Below are 16,933 nucleotides of genomic sequence, written 5' to 3'. Positions count from 1 at the left end.
TAAAAAAAAACATTAATTTAAAATATAAGGCTTACAATAACTTTACTCAAAGTATTGTCCATCATTAGAGACCACTTTCTCCCATCTTTCTGGCAGTAATTGAATCCCCCGTCGAAAAAACGATTCATCTTTTGACGCAATCCATGAATCGACCCATTTTTCGGTTTCTTCGAAAGAATGGAAGCGCTGCTCGCTCAAACCATGCGCCATCGACCGAAACAAGTGGTAATCCGAGGGGGCTATGTCCGGTGAATACGGCGGGTGAGGTAGAACTTCCCATTGAAGCGTTTCCAGGTAAGTTTTGACTGGTTTTGCCACATGTGGCCGAGCATTGTCATGTAACAAAATGACTTTGTCGTGTCTCTGCCCGTATAGTGGCCGCTTTTCTTTTAGAGCTCGACTCAAACGCATCATCTGAAGTCGATAGCGAGCTCCCGTGATAGTTTCATTAGGTTTCTTCGTCTTCAAACTTTGTCGGTGCTCCAGAACGTTCTTTATCTTCAAGGTCAAAGTCATTATTTTTAAAGCGCCTAAACCAGTCTCTGCATGTCGTATTCGACAGAGCATTGTCACCATATGTTTCAACAAGAATTCTGTGTGCTTCAGCTGCAGATTTCTTTTGAATAAAGCAGTGCAATAAAATTCCCCGCAAAAACACTTTATTTGGCACAAAAGTAGACATTTTCGCAATAGGTAATTAAACACGTGGTTGACACTGTGGTAAACTGTATCTACTAGAATTTGAGGTTACATATAGTACTACTTAGCTGATGCGTTTCCGTACGAAATTCCATGCACAGAGTGCCGCTACGCCATCTTTTAAGAAACAGCGAGAACTTATTCAAGGACCAATACAATAGCTTATATAATATTAAGAATAATTGGAACTACATGCATAAAATAATCAGTGGAAACACAATTTTAGCTTACATCTTATTTTATTGCAATACAGAGTATAACGTACATCATATAATATATAATCCAAACAAAATATTCTTTATATATTATCTTTTTTTCCATATTAAAGAATATGAAAATTGCACAAAAAAAAGTAATTTGTTACTTATAACAAAGTTGAGAAGAAATGCGTGTGCGACATTTACTTAAGAGCTAGGTTAGCTCTTAAGTAAATAAAAAAAATATTTATGACAAAATGACTTTAACGACACTTGCAATTTGTTTCTTGCAAATTGGACATTTTTTTTCATGCATATTTGTTAAAGTATTAATACAACGGGCACACATACACATGTGACCGCATGGTACGATTACTTGATTTGCTTTCGAATCAAAGCATATAATGCAAATTCCCTGCGGTACTTCATTTCTTAAAGCTGTGTGATCATCGTTGAAATTTGATGAAGGCTGCTCTATAGAGTAATATTGTACAATATTATCTAAATCATTTGTCATATTCCAAAATCCGTTATCATCCTCCGGAACTATGAGTATATTTTCGGCGACATCTGAAATATATAATACATAAAATATATACACACAAAATAATACGTGCTATACGTGACATACATATATATATACGCGCGCGCATATATATATATATATATAATTTATGTAAAAATGTACACACAGGAGGGAGTACATAAAGTATCGGTGCTCTTTTGGGAAATATTAAAAATATTATATAAAATAAACTAATTTTATTTAAAAAATAATAATAACTTTGAAAAATGATCATAATTAATATTTATCAACTGTATCATCTAATTTTATACGAAATATATTTTAAAACAAAAAATTTTCATCTATTTACCGTGTAAATGACATTCTGTCACTTTTGTTGGCATGCCTTCACTTTCAGGCATTGAAGTCTCACGAATCGTGGGATTATGATCCCCTTCAGACCCAGTTTCAACTGATGTACTGTTTTCTGGTGGAAAACGCGTCCTTCTTCGCCGTGGTCGACGATGTGTATTTTTATGTGTATTGCTTGAATCAGTATTATCACTCTTGTTAAATTCTAGATAGAGAAAAAGAGAAAGAAATCAAAGAAAATAGAGTCATAAAAATGGAATATAAATGTATTAAAACAAAAAAAATAAGTATGTATAATGTATAACAGTATAATGTATTAAAACAGAAATAAATCTATATTTTCACCTTTATCATGTTGAATAGATAATTCTGATAACAAATCGCCGCAAATGTCATCTACTTCATTGTTATGCATTACAGATGAGGAAGTTGCATCAATAAGATATTGTTGAGTCTCGGTAAATTGATGAAAAGATTTTAAAAATTCCGTCAGAGCCATCCTGAAAAAAAAGAATAAATTTTTTTATTACAATTAAACAATATCTAAAAATTTTTAAAGTTTACATACTTATATTTCTAACAATGTATGATAAGATATATTGTATAATAGATAATACCTATTTTGTCTCAGATCTTCTTGTTTTTGGAGTATAAAATCATTTCTTTTTTTGCTAATTTTAAGATTAGAGCGTCGTACTTGAAGATTATTTTTTGCGCGACCAAAATCAATTTGCTGAGTAATGATCAGTTTCTTCAAATTATCTATATAAAAATAAATCTGCCTTTTAACGTTCTCTTAAAAAGTATAAATGTTATTAATAAATAATTAATTCTCTAATAAAAATATTAATCTATCATTGATGATTGTTAAAGACCTGTCGCTCTATATATTACATTATTTATTATTATATAAATACATATTAAATTATTTATTATTATGATATATTATTTATTCATTTATTTATAAAATACTTATATATAATTACTGTATAAATTTGTTCTTTATAACTAAATTGTTTTGCACTGAAAATGAAACAAATATGTTTTTAAAGAAAAAAAGATAAGTGAACAAATATAGAAAAATCAATCGTAAAGAATAAAATCCTTTGTTTTACTAGATATAAAAGTGATAAAAGAAATAACGTACCTATAAATATCCAGATGCTTGTATGTCTACCAAAATGTTTTGATGCTGTATTATGGAAGCTTTCTACAAAATTGTTAGTTCGCACAGGACAGTTGTAAACTGAAACTTTTGTAGATATATCAAGCCATGTATTACGCATATACGACATAAACCGCAACACAACAGGATGATTATCACATATGTTATCAGCAATACGTTGTAATATTGTGAACGCTTCTTGAAATCTGATATGCGGTATTAATGGAATTGCCATTGCCATTAATATTAAGGTTTTTGGAGCGTTGGTTAATCCTAATTGTCGCCACTTGCGTAATATTGCCTGAAAATTGTTTAATTTTAATTTTATTAGAAATGTTAATGAGTTTTATGTGTATTGTATATTTTATATTAAATTTATTAGATTATTATTTTACTTATTGAGATTAAGATTATAATATGTAAATAATATTATATATATATATATATATATATATATATATATATATATATATATATAATAATATATAAATAATACTATATATATATATATATTTACATATACTCAATATTCTATTAATTTAAATATAATATATATAAAAAAAAAAACTCGGTCATCGTTTTCATTCGTACAACGAGGACGTCCCGAACCAGGTCTTCTTTGGACAGAATTAGTCTCCAAGTACCTAGCATAAGCACGTTGCACGGTTGACACTGATAAATCAAGTGCCTCAGCAACGTACCTTCGACTTCTCCCATCTTCAATTAACGCTACAACTTGAGCAGCTTTTTCAGGACTTATCGTCGCCATAATTGACCAATAATTTCAATGCGAAAAGATTAATTATTGTTTACTTTGACGAAGTCGTACGAATAAGTAACGCGTCTCGAAAGAAAAAGATCAAGAGAAATCAAGCACTCTTCTCGCAATGTGCGGTCGAGCATAAACAAAAAGTCAGGGCGGAGAAATCACAAAAGATCTGCAGACATCTCCTTCGGATGCAAAACAATTGATTGAAAAATAATGGTTCGAGTTTGCAACGGTGCACGGTATAAACAAAAAATTGTAGCTTATTGGGATCAAAAGCGTACGAAAGTACAGAGTCTCCTCTTTAAAATGCTTTTTTATGCATCTCGATACGATGATTTTTCGCTGAGAGATTCGCATTTGAAGTAAGAATCTGCCTTTTTCTTCAAATGCGAATCTCTCGGCGAAAAATCATCGTATCGAGATGCATAAAAAAGCATTTTAAAGAGGAGACTCTGTACTTTCGTACGCTTTTGATCCCAATAAGCTACAATTTTTTGTTTATACCGTGCACCGTCGCAAACTCGAACCATTATTTTTCAATTTTGCATGCTCGCGCTTTGTCATCCGCCATTTTCAATAAATTTATTTTGCAACATTGAAATAAATTGATTCTTAAAGTAGAGATTTTTAGCTTCATTTCCATATTTTATAGAACTTTCTATCTTTATTATTTACGAAGTTATCGTCAGTTGAAATTTGATGAATTTTTCCCACATTTTCAGTGTACCGCTTTTTTTTCGGGTGAGTGTATATATATATATATTTACATATACTCAATATTCTATTAATTTAAATATAATATATATAAAAAAAAAAATTTAATTACATTATTAACATACCTGATTAAAATGAAACCAACATCCATGTATCGCAGCTGCGGGGAAAAATTCATGTAATATAGATATCGCTGCTCTTTCATAATCTAGCATAATAAATTTTACATTGTTCTGTAGTGCTAGAGCAAGCTTAATTACTTTTTTCCAAATTGCCCGATAAAGATTTTTAGTTCGCGATTTACATAAAATAAATACTGTTGCAATTCCCTGTAACATGTAAATAATGATACATAATTGCAAATAAATTTTTTAAACTAAAAAATGCTCAAATTTTTTAAGTTTTTTTACCGTATTCATATAACGAATATGAATGGTATATAACTGCACAATATTTGGTTTCCGAGGAACAACCTGTAATGAAAAAAATTATTAAACAAATATAGTAGAAAATAACTTGTTTATGAAAAAAATGAGAAAATTACAAAAATTACCGAAAATGTTCCATCAACATATAATTCTGTCGTTTCATTCAATGCATTGAGCAGTTCATCGCTTGAAAATAAAAGTCCCATGCTACCATCTTCTGCGATTACACTTCCTTTGTAAATATCTTTGCATGAATCATACTTTTCAAGTTCTACACTGAGAGATGCGAAAGAATCTGACACAGGTGGTTTGCATGCAGCTCGTTTTCTATTCAAAGTACTTTTAAAATTTGGATAACTGATATGCATTGCTGCTTCAGGATCACTGAAACAAAAATTTGATATATGAAACAATGCCTAACAATCTGAAAAATTATAAAATTAAAATTATCACTTAAAAAATGTCATTATATATATGATCTCAACCTTTCACAAACATCATCAAATATTTTTTTTATAGGCTGTACACTTCCTTGGCAAAGGCGAAGCATTTCTCGCTTCAAGTATAACGTACGTAACACCATGTCATTAGGAGGATGGTCATGTGGAGTGAAAACAATTACTTTGCCATCGTCGTTGATTAATGCTAATCCTTGACAACCAGTGTTGCGACGAGTTGAACATCTATATGTACCTTCTAAACGCTTATCAACGTTGTGACAAAAATCGCTGTGAACCAGTGAAATCTCTGAACATTCATGTCAATGGCAATTGGTAATTATTTTCTTTATTATGTCTTTGGCAATAAACATTGAAATTAGTATATGTAATATTGTGATTGAAAAAATTAGGCGTGAAATTGCTACTATTAAAATATCGGAGCGCGGCTGTTTGTTTCCATGCGGCAATTAAATTGGATTGCCATTATCAGAATATCCAAGATTGTGATTAAGATTTGGATGAATTTAAAGAAATCATTAGTTTTTGTTAATGTAATTATTAATTGCTAATAAAACTTTAATTTTAAATTAGAAAACAATCTTTATTTCATGCCTTACACATTGCACGCATGCACATGCTCGCACACGTATGCACGTTCATGCACGTGCATGCATGCAATGTGTGAGACATGAAATAAAGATTGTTTTTTAATTTAAAATTAAAGTTTTATTCGCGTGCTATAATTTATATATTTGAATAGAAAATTGGATAAATCAAGCAACGTTAGGATTTATTCATTTCAAATTTATACTAAAGAAAATTGTGCTATTGTAAAAGTCGAAATGTCGTAGATAAGGGCTTATCCAGACAAACTTGCATAACCGCATAAATACTTGCATAATGATATTGAGTGGTTTATAAGCAAATGCGTAAGAAAATGGATTAATCAATTTCTTTATGCATATATTTATGCAAGTTTGTCTGGATAGACCTTTATGATGAACAACAACAATGTTAAAATTTGCATTTTTCGTGTGTTAGCTGTTTCAGAAGCGAGTCTCTTTCCTGTGCTGTGGATTATCATATTATCTTTGACTAAGTATGGAGGAGATTAAAGGAAAATTCAACAATAGCATTATTTATGCTTATGAAGGTTATACTTCTAATGTCGATAAACGTCAACGAACACATACATATAGATGCTCTACTCGTCGTACAACTGGATGTCGTGCATTGGCAAAAATCGGTGAAGATGGCAAAATTATCGTTAATCCTTTCCATAACCATGCACCTGATAATGCAAGAATACAAAAACATGGATTAAAACAAGAGATGTTACGGTTATCACGTGAAACAATGGGCTTGTTCGTTTTAGCTGCACTGGGGCAGCTCTGGGTCTGCTCTAAACAAGATAATACAGGACAAACTATTTATCTGTCCTGTATTATCTTGTGTAGAGCAGACTCAGAGCAGCCCCAGTGTAGCTAAAACGAACAAGCCCATTGCAGACTCCTAAAAGTATATTTGACGATGTTTCTCGACGGTAATTATAAGTAAAATTTTTGCTTAACAGTCCATCATGTAGTATAATAATCCTGATAGCTAAATGTTAATAATTATTGGCAAATTGACAGCAAATTTGATCAAATACTCATGTTTGATCAAATTTACCGTTAATCTGCCAATAACTGCTAACATTTGGCTATCAGAAAATTGATAAACTTATGTTTATGAAAAGGTGATTGATAATATATGATACATTTTATAGAAATCCTGAATCAGCAGCACTTATACTAAGGCACTAGATATGTAGGTATTCTCATCCGCCATTTTGGTTCCTATTAGATGGAGAATTATAGCGTATACAGGGTGACACTTAAAGACTGCCCACTAAGTACATAGCGTTATTCCTTGCCAAAAAATGAGTCGAAAAAAGTCCTGAATCATTTTTAATAATTGACGTGTTACACATGTACGCTATACTATACTATATACGCTATAATTCTCTATCTAGTAGGAACCAAAATGGCGGATGAGAATACCTACATATCTAGTGCCTTACTTATACCATTCAAGTCGATTAGAAGCCAACTTAATAGAGAACGAATAAAGAGCAGGCCAAAATTGCCACAATCCATAGCTATGCTAGCTGATCAGTTAAAATATTACACATCAATAAACCACATTTATAAGGGATGTGTAACTGCAAGTGATGGGAAAAAAGCATTACTCTTCTCCAATGATAAATTGCTCCAGGCACTTGAGTCATCCTCTGAAATTTTCTGTGACGGGACCTTTTCTGTAAGTTTAATTGTTATATATTATTTTATTACATTAAAACTATAAGTAAATGTAGAATTTAATTAAAGGTTGTTCCACGAGTTCCTTCCTTTAGTCAACTTTACACAGTTCATACGCGTTATATGGATAAGGTAAGTGTGTTTTACTTTTTACTTTATGAATGATTCTTAATAATTAGAAAAAGAAAACAGTTGCAACATTTGTTTATTTTATAGGTTATAGCGGTAGTATTTATTTTATGCGAAGCTCGTACCACAGCCCTGTATGAAAAAACTTGGTCGAAAATAATAGGTCTTGTTCCTAATCTGTTAGTGAACATAAAATTTATCATGACAGATTACGAATGGGCAGCAATAAGTGCAATGGAAAAAAACTTTGCAAATGCTACTATACATGGATGCTGGTTTCATTTGAACCAGGTTAATTCTTAATTCTTAATCATTTTTTCAGTTATGATCAGTAATTATTAATTACATTATTGAAACAATTATTAATATACTTTTTATTGTGCAGGCTTTACGAAGAAAATGGAATCATTTAGGTTTACAACATTCCTCGAGCATCATACTATCTATGGCAATGACAATACCATTGCTAGCAGAACAATATTTTACACAAGGTTATCATATATTGCGCAATAATTGGGAAGAAACAAATCCTAACTGTAACAGATTAAAGGAATTCTTGACTTACTTTGAAAGGACGTGGTTATCCAAAGCTCCAAAAGTAAGCGTATACAAGTGTCCGGTTAGAACAAATAATGCAGTTGAAAGTTTCCATAATGTACTAAATAAAAAATTGGGTGGTCAACATCGAAATGTGTGGATGTTTCTAGGTAAATTACAATAAATTATATTAAATTATTTTATAATTTTTAATTTTATTATTTTTTAAAATAAGAAATAAGAATTTTTATAAATATTGGTAATCGTAACAAATCTAGCTAAACACAATTAATTTAAAAAACATTTTTTTTTCAATTAATTATTTTGTTAAGAAAAAAAATAATAAGCATTAAGTGTTAAAATAATAATAAGCAATAAGTATTGATATCAAGATATAAATATTTAATTAAACTAATTTTATTTATTAAATACTTTTAGAAAAATTACAAAATGTTATAACAGATCAAACAATTGATTTGGAACGTTTAAAAAATAATATAGAAGTACGATCTCTCTGTACGATCACGCAAAAACATGGAAAGAGATAAAAAAATTCTTCAAGCACAAACAGATCTGATTTCTGAAAGGTACACACAATTGCATTTCTTTTTTTGTATGCACATATATTATTTTAGATTAATATTAATATTGTACAATATATATTTTATAGATTACCACTTGAACAATTTCTTTGTATATTTAATGATAAATTGGATGACTTTTCTTACAAAGAGAATCTTATTGTCCAAAGTAAGTAGAAATAAAAAAATATTGTGATAATTATATATACACATATTCAAATCTAATCAAAAAATTTACAGCGTCTGAAGATATTTTAAATGAATCATCGCCAATCAAAACAGATTTTGCACAATGTGAAAATATGGGAATAGAAATGATTTGTCCTATTACAAATACATCAGAATTCAAAAAAGAATCACAAAAACTTTCCGAGAAAAATATTGAAAATACAAAAAATCGTCAAGTGCTTGAACCAATTGAAAATGTCGACATAAAAGTGTAAGATTTGTCATATATAATAATTTGTTCTTCTTATGTCAAAACGACAAATGTGCAACTTTACAGTTTAGAGTTATTGCTATTTAAAAATTTAATTTGTTTTAAAAATTGCGATTCTTGTTTTATTTTTATAATTCTTTTAATTATTCAATTCATCATCCTAAAAATCTTTGTCCAAAATTAAATAAAAAAAAATAACATAGAGAAATCAAAAAATTGAAACATTTGTGATTTTGACACATGAGGACGATTTATCATGCATAAATCTCACATTTATATAAAAAATGAAAAAAATAAAATATTTTATCTTCATAGCACAAGTAATAATGGAACATCGATGCATGTACAACTGTATTGCAATCCATTTCAACGATACAAGAAATAAAAAACTCGAAGAAATTAACTTGCATATATGTTTGAATTCGAAAATTACATAATCATACAGTATATATGTACGTATGTTATTTTTGTTAATTTTCTTATACATAAAACAAAAAAGTCTTCCAAAGCCTTACAAAGGATAAATGAAAAAGTATTGTGTTTGAGAGTCATTTTCGTAATAAATATTTTTTCAATTTACTTAAGAACCAGCGTAGTCTCGCGCGTATCTCAACTTAATTATAAGTAACAAATTAGTCGTTACAATAAAATAAAATTACTTAAATTTATATAAACATATATTGTTTCATAAACACTGTAAGGATTGTTATATTTTAAGAAGTATTTATTCAAAAAAGAGAGAATTTATTTTTTCTTATGTAGAATATAATAGAATGTAAGATTATAAGATATTTTCTTAGCTATTATAGATTATAGATTATAAGATATTTTCTTAGATATTTTATTATTTTCTTATATAATATATAAAATAATGTACGAACAACAGCAGCAGTGTATGCAACTTTTAGCGTTTTTCCTTGGGACTGCACTCGTGCAGTGTTTCTATAAGAGCAATGTTAAAATCTGCACTGTCTTCGTGCTAATTTTAACATTGCTCTTATGGAAACACTACACGAGTGCAGTCCCAAGGGAAAACGCCATTTATTTCTGCTACATATAACAGAAGAAACTTCATATTAAGAGTCTCTACATTAGTTTATATAAAACTAACGTTAATGTTAAATAAAATGCAGAAAACGCAATTCCTATACGAATGTGTAAAGTATATGTTTTCGTACTTATTATAATAAATTTTGATGCCGTTGTGCAATTTTCATCTTTTTTAGTATAGAAAAAAAAGATAATATATAATAAAAAAGTAATATCTCTCTTGCATATTCTTATTTAAGAGACTAAGGGCGGTATTCATAGTCCGTTCTTATATTCAAGATCGTCTTAAGCACGAACTTATATTCGCTCTCTTCGTCAGACACAATCTATGTGTGACGAAGAGAGCGAATATAAGTCCGTGCTTAAGACAATCTTAAATATAAGAACGGACTATGAATACCGGCCTAAGCCCTATATTCTATAACTTTTAATGATGTCGTTATATATCACTGCGCAGGTTTTTGGTATCATATAATAGCTGCGCAATGATATTGTAAGCAATGATGTGCAGCGCCGCCGATTGAGCGTCACTGTACCCCCTTTCCCGCGGTCCTCGCGACCACGCGCGAGTTATCTAATGCGCTGCGTCTAGCGACCTAGGCGTAGGAATATCCTTAATAAAGGCCAATCAGGATTAGCTGATGCAATAGGCGATCCTTGAGCGTGTCACGGCATGTGTGCCGGGCAATTACCGTTTGAGCAGTTCGTGTGACAACACGTCCGTCGTGTTTTTCGGTAATCAGTACCACGATGTATGTACGCGAGTGTTAATGATATTAATAAATATCGTTATTGTATTATTGTGTTTGCACCTAATATACCGTCCTGCCTTTTGATCCTGACAGATCCTCGATAAGTAACTTCGAATGGACATTTATGTAATTACCGGTATCGCCATTGCTATTGTGAGAATAGTGTCGGTCGTAGATGTACGTGCCGTACCCATCGGTGGTGCATCGTACGTATCGCGTAATTATCTAACGTAACGCTTACAGCGGGTACGTTAATATCTCAGAAGTGGGATAAGATTGATAATTGTTATTATTAAACCTCCCGTCTTCTTAGTTTGTTTATCGGAATATCCTGTCATTCCTATCCAGGATTATTTTCCGTTTGTCCTGCAAACGCAATATTTGTGCGCGTTACACGTGGTCGTGTGAACATCGCCATTTCGTGATACGTCGCGTTCGTAGTGCTGAGTCGCCATTTCGTGTGAGTGACTTATTCGCCTCTGTAGTAAACGCTTGTGATTAGTAATTGACGATGGATCGTCATTACTTGGACAGACTCTCGTTCGAAGAGCTTTGTGCTGAGGCTTTTCGCCTTCAGATATTACCGCGTGATAATTCGCGTTCGAGTCTCATTGACCAAATCATGTCATATTACGAACGACACGGGTCGTCTCAGGACAATGAACAATTAAATGAAAGTGCGGTTTCTACGGACAGTGTCTCGCCACCGCAAAATACCGATTCGCTTCATCCACCGCCGTCATTGGCTGGTCCGTTTCCGCGAAGTGATATTACGGTTAGTGCGGGTAGTGCCGCTTTAACGACGCAAAATCCTCGTGCCGAAACATCCGTTGCAGGGCCGAGTGACTCAGCCGCGCCGTCACAAAGTGAATTGTCGCGTTTGTGCGCGATGATGCAACAAATGCTAGTTGCGATTAGTGCAATTCCGCAAGCCTCATCAAGGCCCGTTAATACGCCGGTTTTCCCGCCGGTCGTTCCGCCGGTTGTTCCGCCGGTTATTCCGCAAGCCTCACTAAGGCCCGTTAACCCGCCGATTTCACCGTACGATTTTGATCAAAACATTGATCCTACAAGTGGGCAAAATCGTTTCGTGAGTGCTATTCCGAACTTTAACACCTCTGGCCTGTCAAGAGGTGGTTCTATTCTTTCAACGGCATCAGCCGCTCAAGCAGTCAATTTGTTGGCGTCACAAATTCCCAGTTTCAGTGGATCGGAAGAAGAAAACGTGGAACTGTGGTTGAAAAAAGTAGAACGCATCGCGCGAATACATGGAGTATCTGATGACGTCACTTTGCTAGCTGCTTCTAGCAAGCTGACAAAATCCGCGCGTAAATGGTTCGATTTGGACGCTGGAACAATTAACGACTCATGGTCATCGCTCAAACAAGCAGTAACGAATAGATTTCGTCGTCGTGTCCCGTTCTTTGTGACCATGCAGAAAGTCGAAGCGCGTAAGTGGAACTTCGCGAAAGAGACATTTCAAGATTATGCTCTTCATAAAATAGAGCTTATGCAGAATCTCGATCTGCCTGACTGTGATGTGATTAACACTTTGATTAGTGGAATTGGTAGTACATCATTAAAAGCAACTGCCATTTCATTAAGAGCTAAGTCAGTTGATGAATTTTTGCAAAACATGTACGACATTACGGTTATGTGTGACGTGAACAGAAAACAGTCACCGCCTTTCAAAAGGAAAGTAAAAGACTCAAATGACACTTCGGTAAAGAATAGTGACACTTCTGCAAGGAACAGTGACTCTTCAAAAGTGCACAAAGACATAATTTGCAATTATTGCAAAATTAAAGGACACATTCGTGCTGATTGCTACAAGCTCAAAAGAAAAGAGCAGCAGTCTTCTACATCACCGATTTCTGACGTTGTCGCAGCAGCCGAACCAGTCGTCAAACCAACACCCGTTGCAGTCTCTTGTGCAGAGGATCGACAGCCTTCAAAGGACGCTTCCTCTTCCTCAACGGTAGCTTGTGTGGTTCAACAAAAAAGGTTGGAGATATCTGATCCTCCTCTTGTAAAGATTATTTCGTTGAATAATATTGCGTGCGATTTATTAGCGTTTGTAGATTCTGGTAGTCCAGTCTCTTTTATAAGTCCTCGCTTGTATCAAAAATATTTTAACCGAAATACTTTGATCAACAATAATTCAGATCCGTGGATTGGCCTAAATGGTCTTCCTATTGAAACAACTGGTTTTGTAAATTCTTTTGTTTGTTTTGAGAAATTACCAGATTTCAACGGACAAATTCAGTTAAATGTTTTACATAATAATGTTTTTAATGCTGAATTAATTGTAGGTCGTGACTTTCTTAATAAACACGACATTAGCATCCTTATTTTGCCTTCTGCAAAAACCGCGGAAAATAACTTAAAGTTTTTCCGTCAAATAGCTTTCGCTAATTCCTTTATTGAGCAGCCGTTAAAAAACGACTTTGAATCTGTTGAATTAAAAACAGATTTTGATGATCAAATAAAAGCTAAATTGTTAACTGTATTGACTGAGGTTGATAATTCTCAGGTCACGCCAATAAAAGACAATTACTCGGTTAAAGTAAACTTGAAAGATCGTTCAACATATGCGTTTGCGCCAAGACGTTTCGCGTTTAATGAGCGTTTAGAGATGCGTAAACTAATCGATGATTTGTTAACCCGAGATATTGTTAAGTATAGTTTATCGCCGTATTGTGCGCGGGTTGTTCCGGTGCGAAAGAAGAACGGTTCTCTTCGTCTCTGCGTTGACCTGCGGTCTTTGAACGATCGGGTAGAGAAACAAAAATATCCGTTCCCTCAAATAGAGGATTGTCTCTCGCGGTTATCGAATCGAACGGTTTTCTCATTATTCGACCTTAAAGATGGTCTTATCTTCAAAAAAGGACCAGACAAACCTCGTTTTGTTGTCCCAGAATCTATGATTCAAAACATCATTCGGATTTATCACGATGAGCAAGCCCACTGTGGTTTTGATAAAACGGTTGAAGGAATTTCTTCGAATTACTGGTTTCCTTCCCTACGTAAAAAAGTCCGTGATCATCTAGATAATTGTCTAGATTGTCTGATTTCAAATTCATCGGTTCATTCCCGTGAAGGAGAAATTCAGCAAGTAGAATCTCCATCGTATCCAATGCAGATCATGCATTGTGATCATTTCGGTCTTCTTACCGAATCTGAAGGACATAAGCATATCTTGCTTTTAATCGATGCCTTCACTCGTTTCACTTGGCTGTTTTCAGTCAAATCAACAGGATCTATAGAAGTGATAAAAAATTTCACGAAAGTTTTTGATATTTTTGGAAATCCTTCCTCAATTGTCTCGGACAGAGGAACGGCTTTCACTTCTCGTGAATTCTCTGAGTTTACAGACTCTAAAAACATCTCACATCGCTTAGTAGCTGTTGCAGCTCCTTGGGCCAACGGTCTTGTAGAGCGAGTCAATCGATTCTTAAAATCATCGCTCAAAAAGGCTATCGATGATCCGACGTCATGGTCTACCAAAATTGGAGCCATTCAATACGTCATTAATAACACCTATCACTCGTCACTAAAGTCAACCCCTTCTAAACTTCTTTATGGTATGATGCTCGGAATCATTCCGATGCACATCTTGTGCGTATTTTAAATCAGATCGCTAAAGTCGAGTTGGATTGTAACAAAGAAAGAGACGCTTGTCGTGAAATCGCTTATGAAGTCTCAAATAAGATCCGCAATTACAACAAAGTTTATTACGATAAACGTCATCGTAAACCCACTCAGTATAACGTCGGGGATTACGTTCTCATCCGCAATACAATAATTAAATCCGGAGAGGACAAAAAATTTAAAACAAATTATAAAGGGCCGTACCAGGTTACAAAAGTTTTAAATAATAACCGTTACGTGATACAGGACATCCCTGGTTTTAATATAACTCCTCGCCCTTATAACTCGATACTATCTCCCGATCGGATCAAGCCGTGGGTCAAACCAGTCATTTAGTTTGTAGTTTAAATTTGTATTTGAATTAAGATTGCGTTTCTTTAGACCTAAGTTTAGCGTTTATACTTTTGTATTTAGGTTAAGTATATCAGCGTTTCTGCTAAAGCAGATTGTGGCGGCTCACCGCCACACCGCTGCACTGACGCGGTATAATACACCGCGGCGCCGCTACGCGCCGCAGGCCTTCTACCAGTTACAAGCTTGCGGACCCACCGCCAGGTTGCGCAGGCGGTGAAGAGCCTTCTCGCGATCAAGCTTCGATCGACGAGATATAAAAGAGCTGCTCCGCAGATCTTTCCTCACTCACTCGCTTCAAGGCGAGCTCTCTCCAGGGCCCTTGAACTGAGTCGTACTCTGCCTCGGCAGAATCTAACCAGAGACACATAGTCTCGCAGTTTTTCTCACGCTGCCTCGCAAGGCGCGTAAAAAGAAAACAGAGTCCCAGCATCGGCCGCACATCTCAACCAAGCGGCCCGCGGGTACTCCACTTTCGCCGTCACCTCCTCAGTCTCTAGTGTGGAAATTAATTCCACTAGAGTTCTGCGTCCGGTTGACTCGACCACCAAGGGACACGCTCACACAAGGCGACATCCGAATTCGGAGACCTCTCTCTCCGCGGTACACGGAGCAATCCGCAATTCCGAGAGCCGAGACGGTTGCCACCACCAGCACATCAGAGACTCGATCCATCGCAGTACAGACTTCACCGCTCAGAGCTTGCTCAGAGAGCAGTTGTCAGACGGAAGACCACTTCCCGAACGGAGTTCCACCGACGCCGGGAAAGGGGCTGCAACGAGCTAACTCAATTGAACCGTCCTTTTTAGGACCCGTTCAACACACTAAGACGCGGCCGGTAATTCCTTACCGCGCCCGTCAATTTTTCTTTTGATTCTCGGCCTTACACTCTTGCCGAGAAAGCGCCTCTGGCGCACTTAAGCAAATCAAACAAAACTTGTACTTTACTCTACTTCTCTGACGAGGAAAAATAAATTATATTTTTCTAAGAAATTGGTCTCAATATTTCAACCAAGTCGAACACAATCCTTAGGCTATACGCCTATACAGATATTTCATATTTTATATTTGAGAATTCTCCTTTTGTTACTTACGTAATTTTGACTTCTGTTTTGAGTACACTATCGTGTCCTATCTTTATGCAGGTTTTGTTTTCCTATTTCTTATGATTTAAACTTTAAATGATTATTGATCAGTTCCAATTTCTTTTAAGTTCCTGCAATATGTTATTTTGTAAACCTTTTAGGGTCAGAACACATTCGGGTCGAATGTAAATGCAGGCTGGCCGAACTGTAAGCAATGATGTGCAGCGCCGCCGATTGAGCGTCACTGTACCCCCTTTCCCGCGGTCCTCGCGACCACGCGCGAGTTATCTAATGCGCTGCGTCTAGCGACCTAGGCGTAGGAATATCCTTAATAAGGGCCAATCAGGATTAGCTGATGCAATAGGCGATCCTTGAGCGTGTCACGGCATGTGTGCCGGGCAATTGCCGTTTGAGCAGTTCGTGTGACAACACGTCCGTCGTGTTTTTCGGTAATCAGTACCACGATGTATGTACGCGAGTGTTAATGATATTAATAAATATCGTTATTGTATTATTGTGTTTGCACCTAATATACCGTCCTGCCTTTTGATCCTGACAGATCCTCGATAAATAACTTCGAGTGGACAATTATGTAATTACCGGTATCGCCATTGCTATTGTAAGAATAGTGTCGGTCGTAGATGTACGTGCCGTACCCATCGGTGGTGCATCGTACGTATCGCGTAATTACCTAACGTAACGCTTACAATATATAACGACATCGTTAAGGCTTACAGAATAGGGGGCTAAATTTTTGTTTGTGCAACGA

At 34.7% G+C, this 16,933-nt stretch overlaps 1 protein-coding gene and 1 long non-coding RNA gene across 5 annotated transcripts; one reads left to right on the top strand and one right to left on the bottom strand.

Moving 5' to 3' along the window:
- Positions 1 to 642: 642 nt before the first annotated feature.
- On the bottom strand, positions 643 to 2,224 carry LOC137000448 (uncharacterized). Its single transcript, XR_010890685.1, has 2 exons — positions 1,772 to 2,224; positions 643 to 1,466 (listed from the first exon to the last, which is right to left on the bottom strand). It is a non-coding gene; the product is annotated as an uncharacterized lncRNA (long non-coding RNA).
- A 3,760-nt stretch (positions 2,225 to 5,984) lies between these two features.
- On the top strand, positions 5,985 to 9,473 carry LOC105668049 (uncharacterized). Of its 4 annotated transcripts, XR_010890799.1 has the most exons (7): positions 5,985 to 7,590; positions 7,659 to 7,721; positions 7,806 to 8,009; positions 8,104 to 8,425; positions 8,694 to 8,842; positions 8,926 to 9,005; positions 9,077 to 9,473. XR_010890799.1 is itself a non-coding variant. In XM_067357437.1 (6 exons), exons 1-5 carry the CDS (start codon positions 7,315 to 7,317, stop codon positions 8,801 to 8,803), a joined length of 975 nt encoding a protein of 324 aa, XP_067213538.1. In that variant the 5' UTR covers positions 5,985 to 7,314; the 3' UTR covers positions 8,804 to 8,842; positions 8,926 to 9,473. The 4 variants fall into 4 exon arrangements, 2 of the variants coding, with proteins under 2 accessions (XP_067213538.1, XP_067213537.1); XR_010890798.1 differs by having other exon boundaries at positions 8,694 to 9,005; XM_067357437.1 differs by having other exon boundaries at positions 8,926 to 9,473.
- Positions 9,474 to 16,933: the final 7,460 nt, after the last annotated feature.

This window comes from Linepithema humile, chromosome 6 (assembly GCF_040581485.1).
Source record: "Linepithema humile isolate Giens D197 chromosome 6, Lhum_UNIL_v1.0, whole genome shotgun sequence".
Taxonomy (NCBI): domain Eukaryota; kingdom Metazoa; phylum Arthropoda; class Insecta; order Hymenoptera; family Formicidae; genus Linepithema; species Linepithema humile.
Note: the sequence above shows the minus strand (reverse complement) of the source record. Positions and strands in the feature narration are given on the sequence as shown.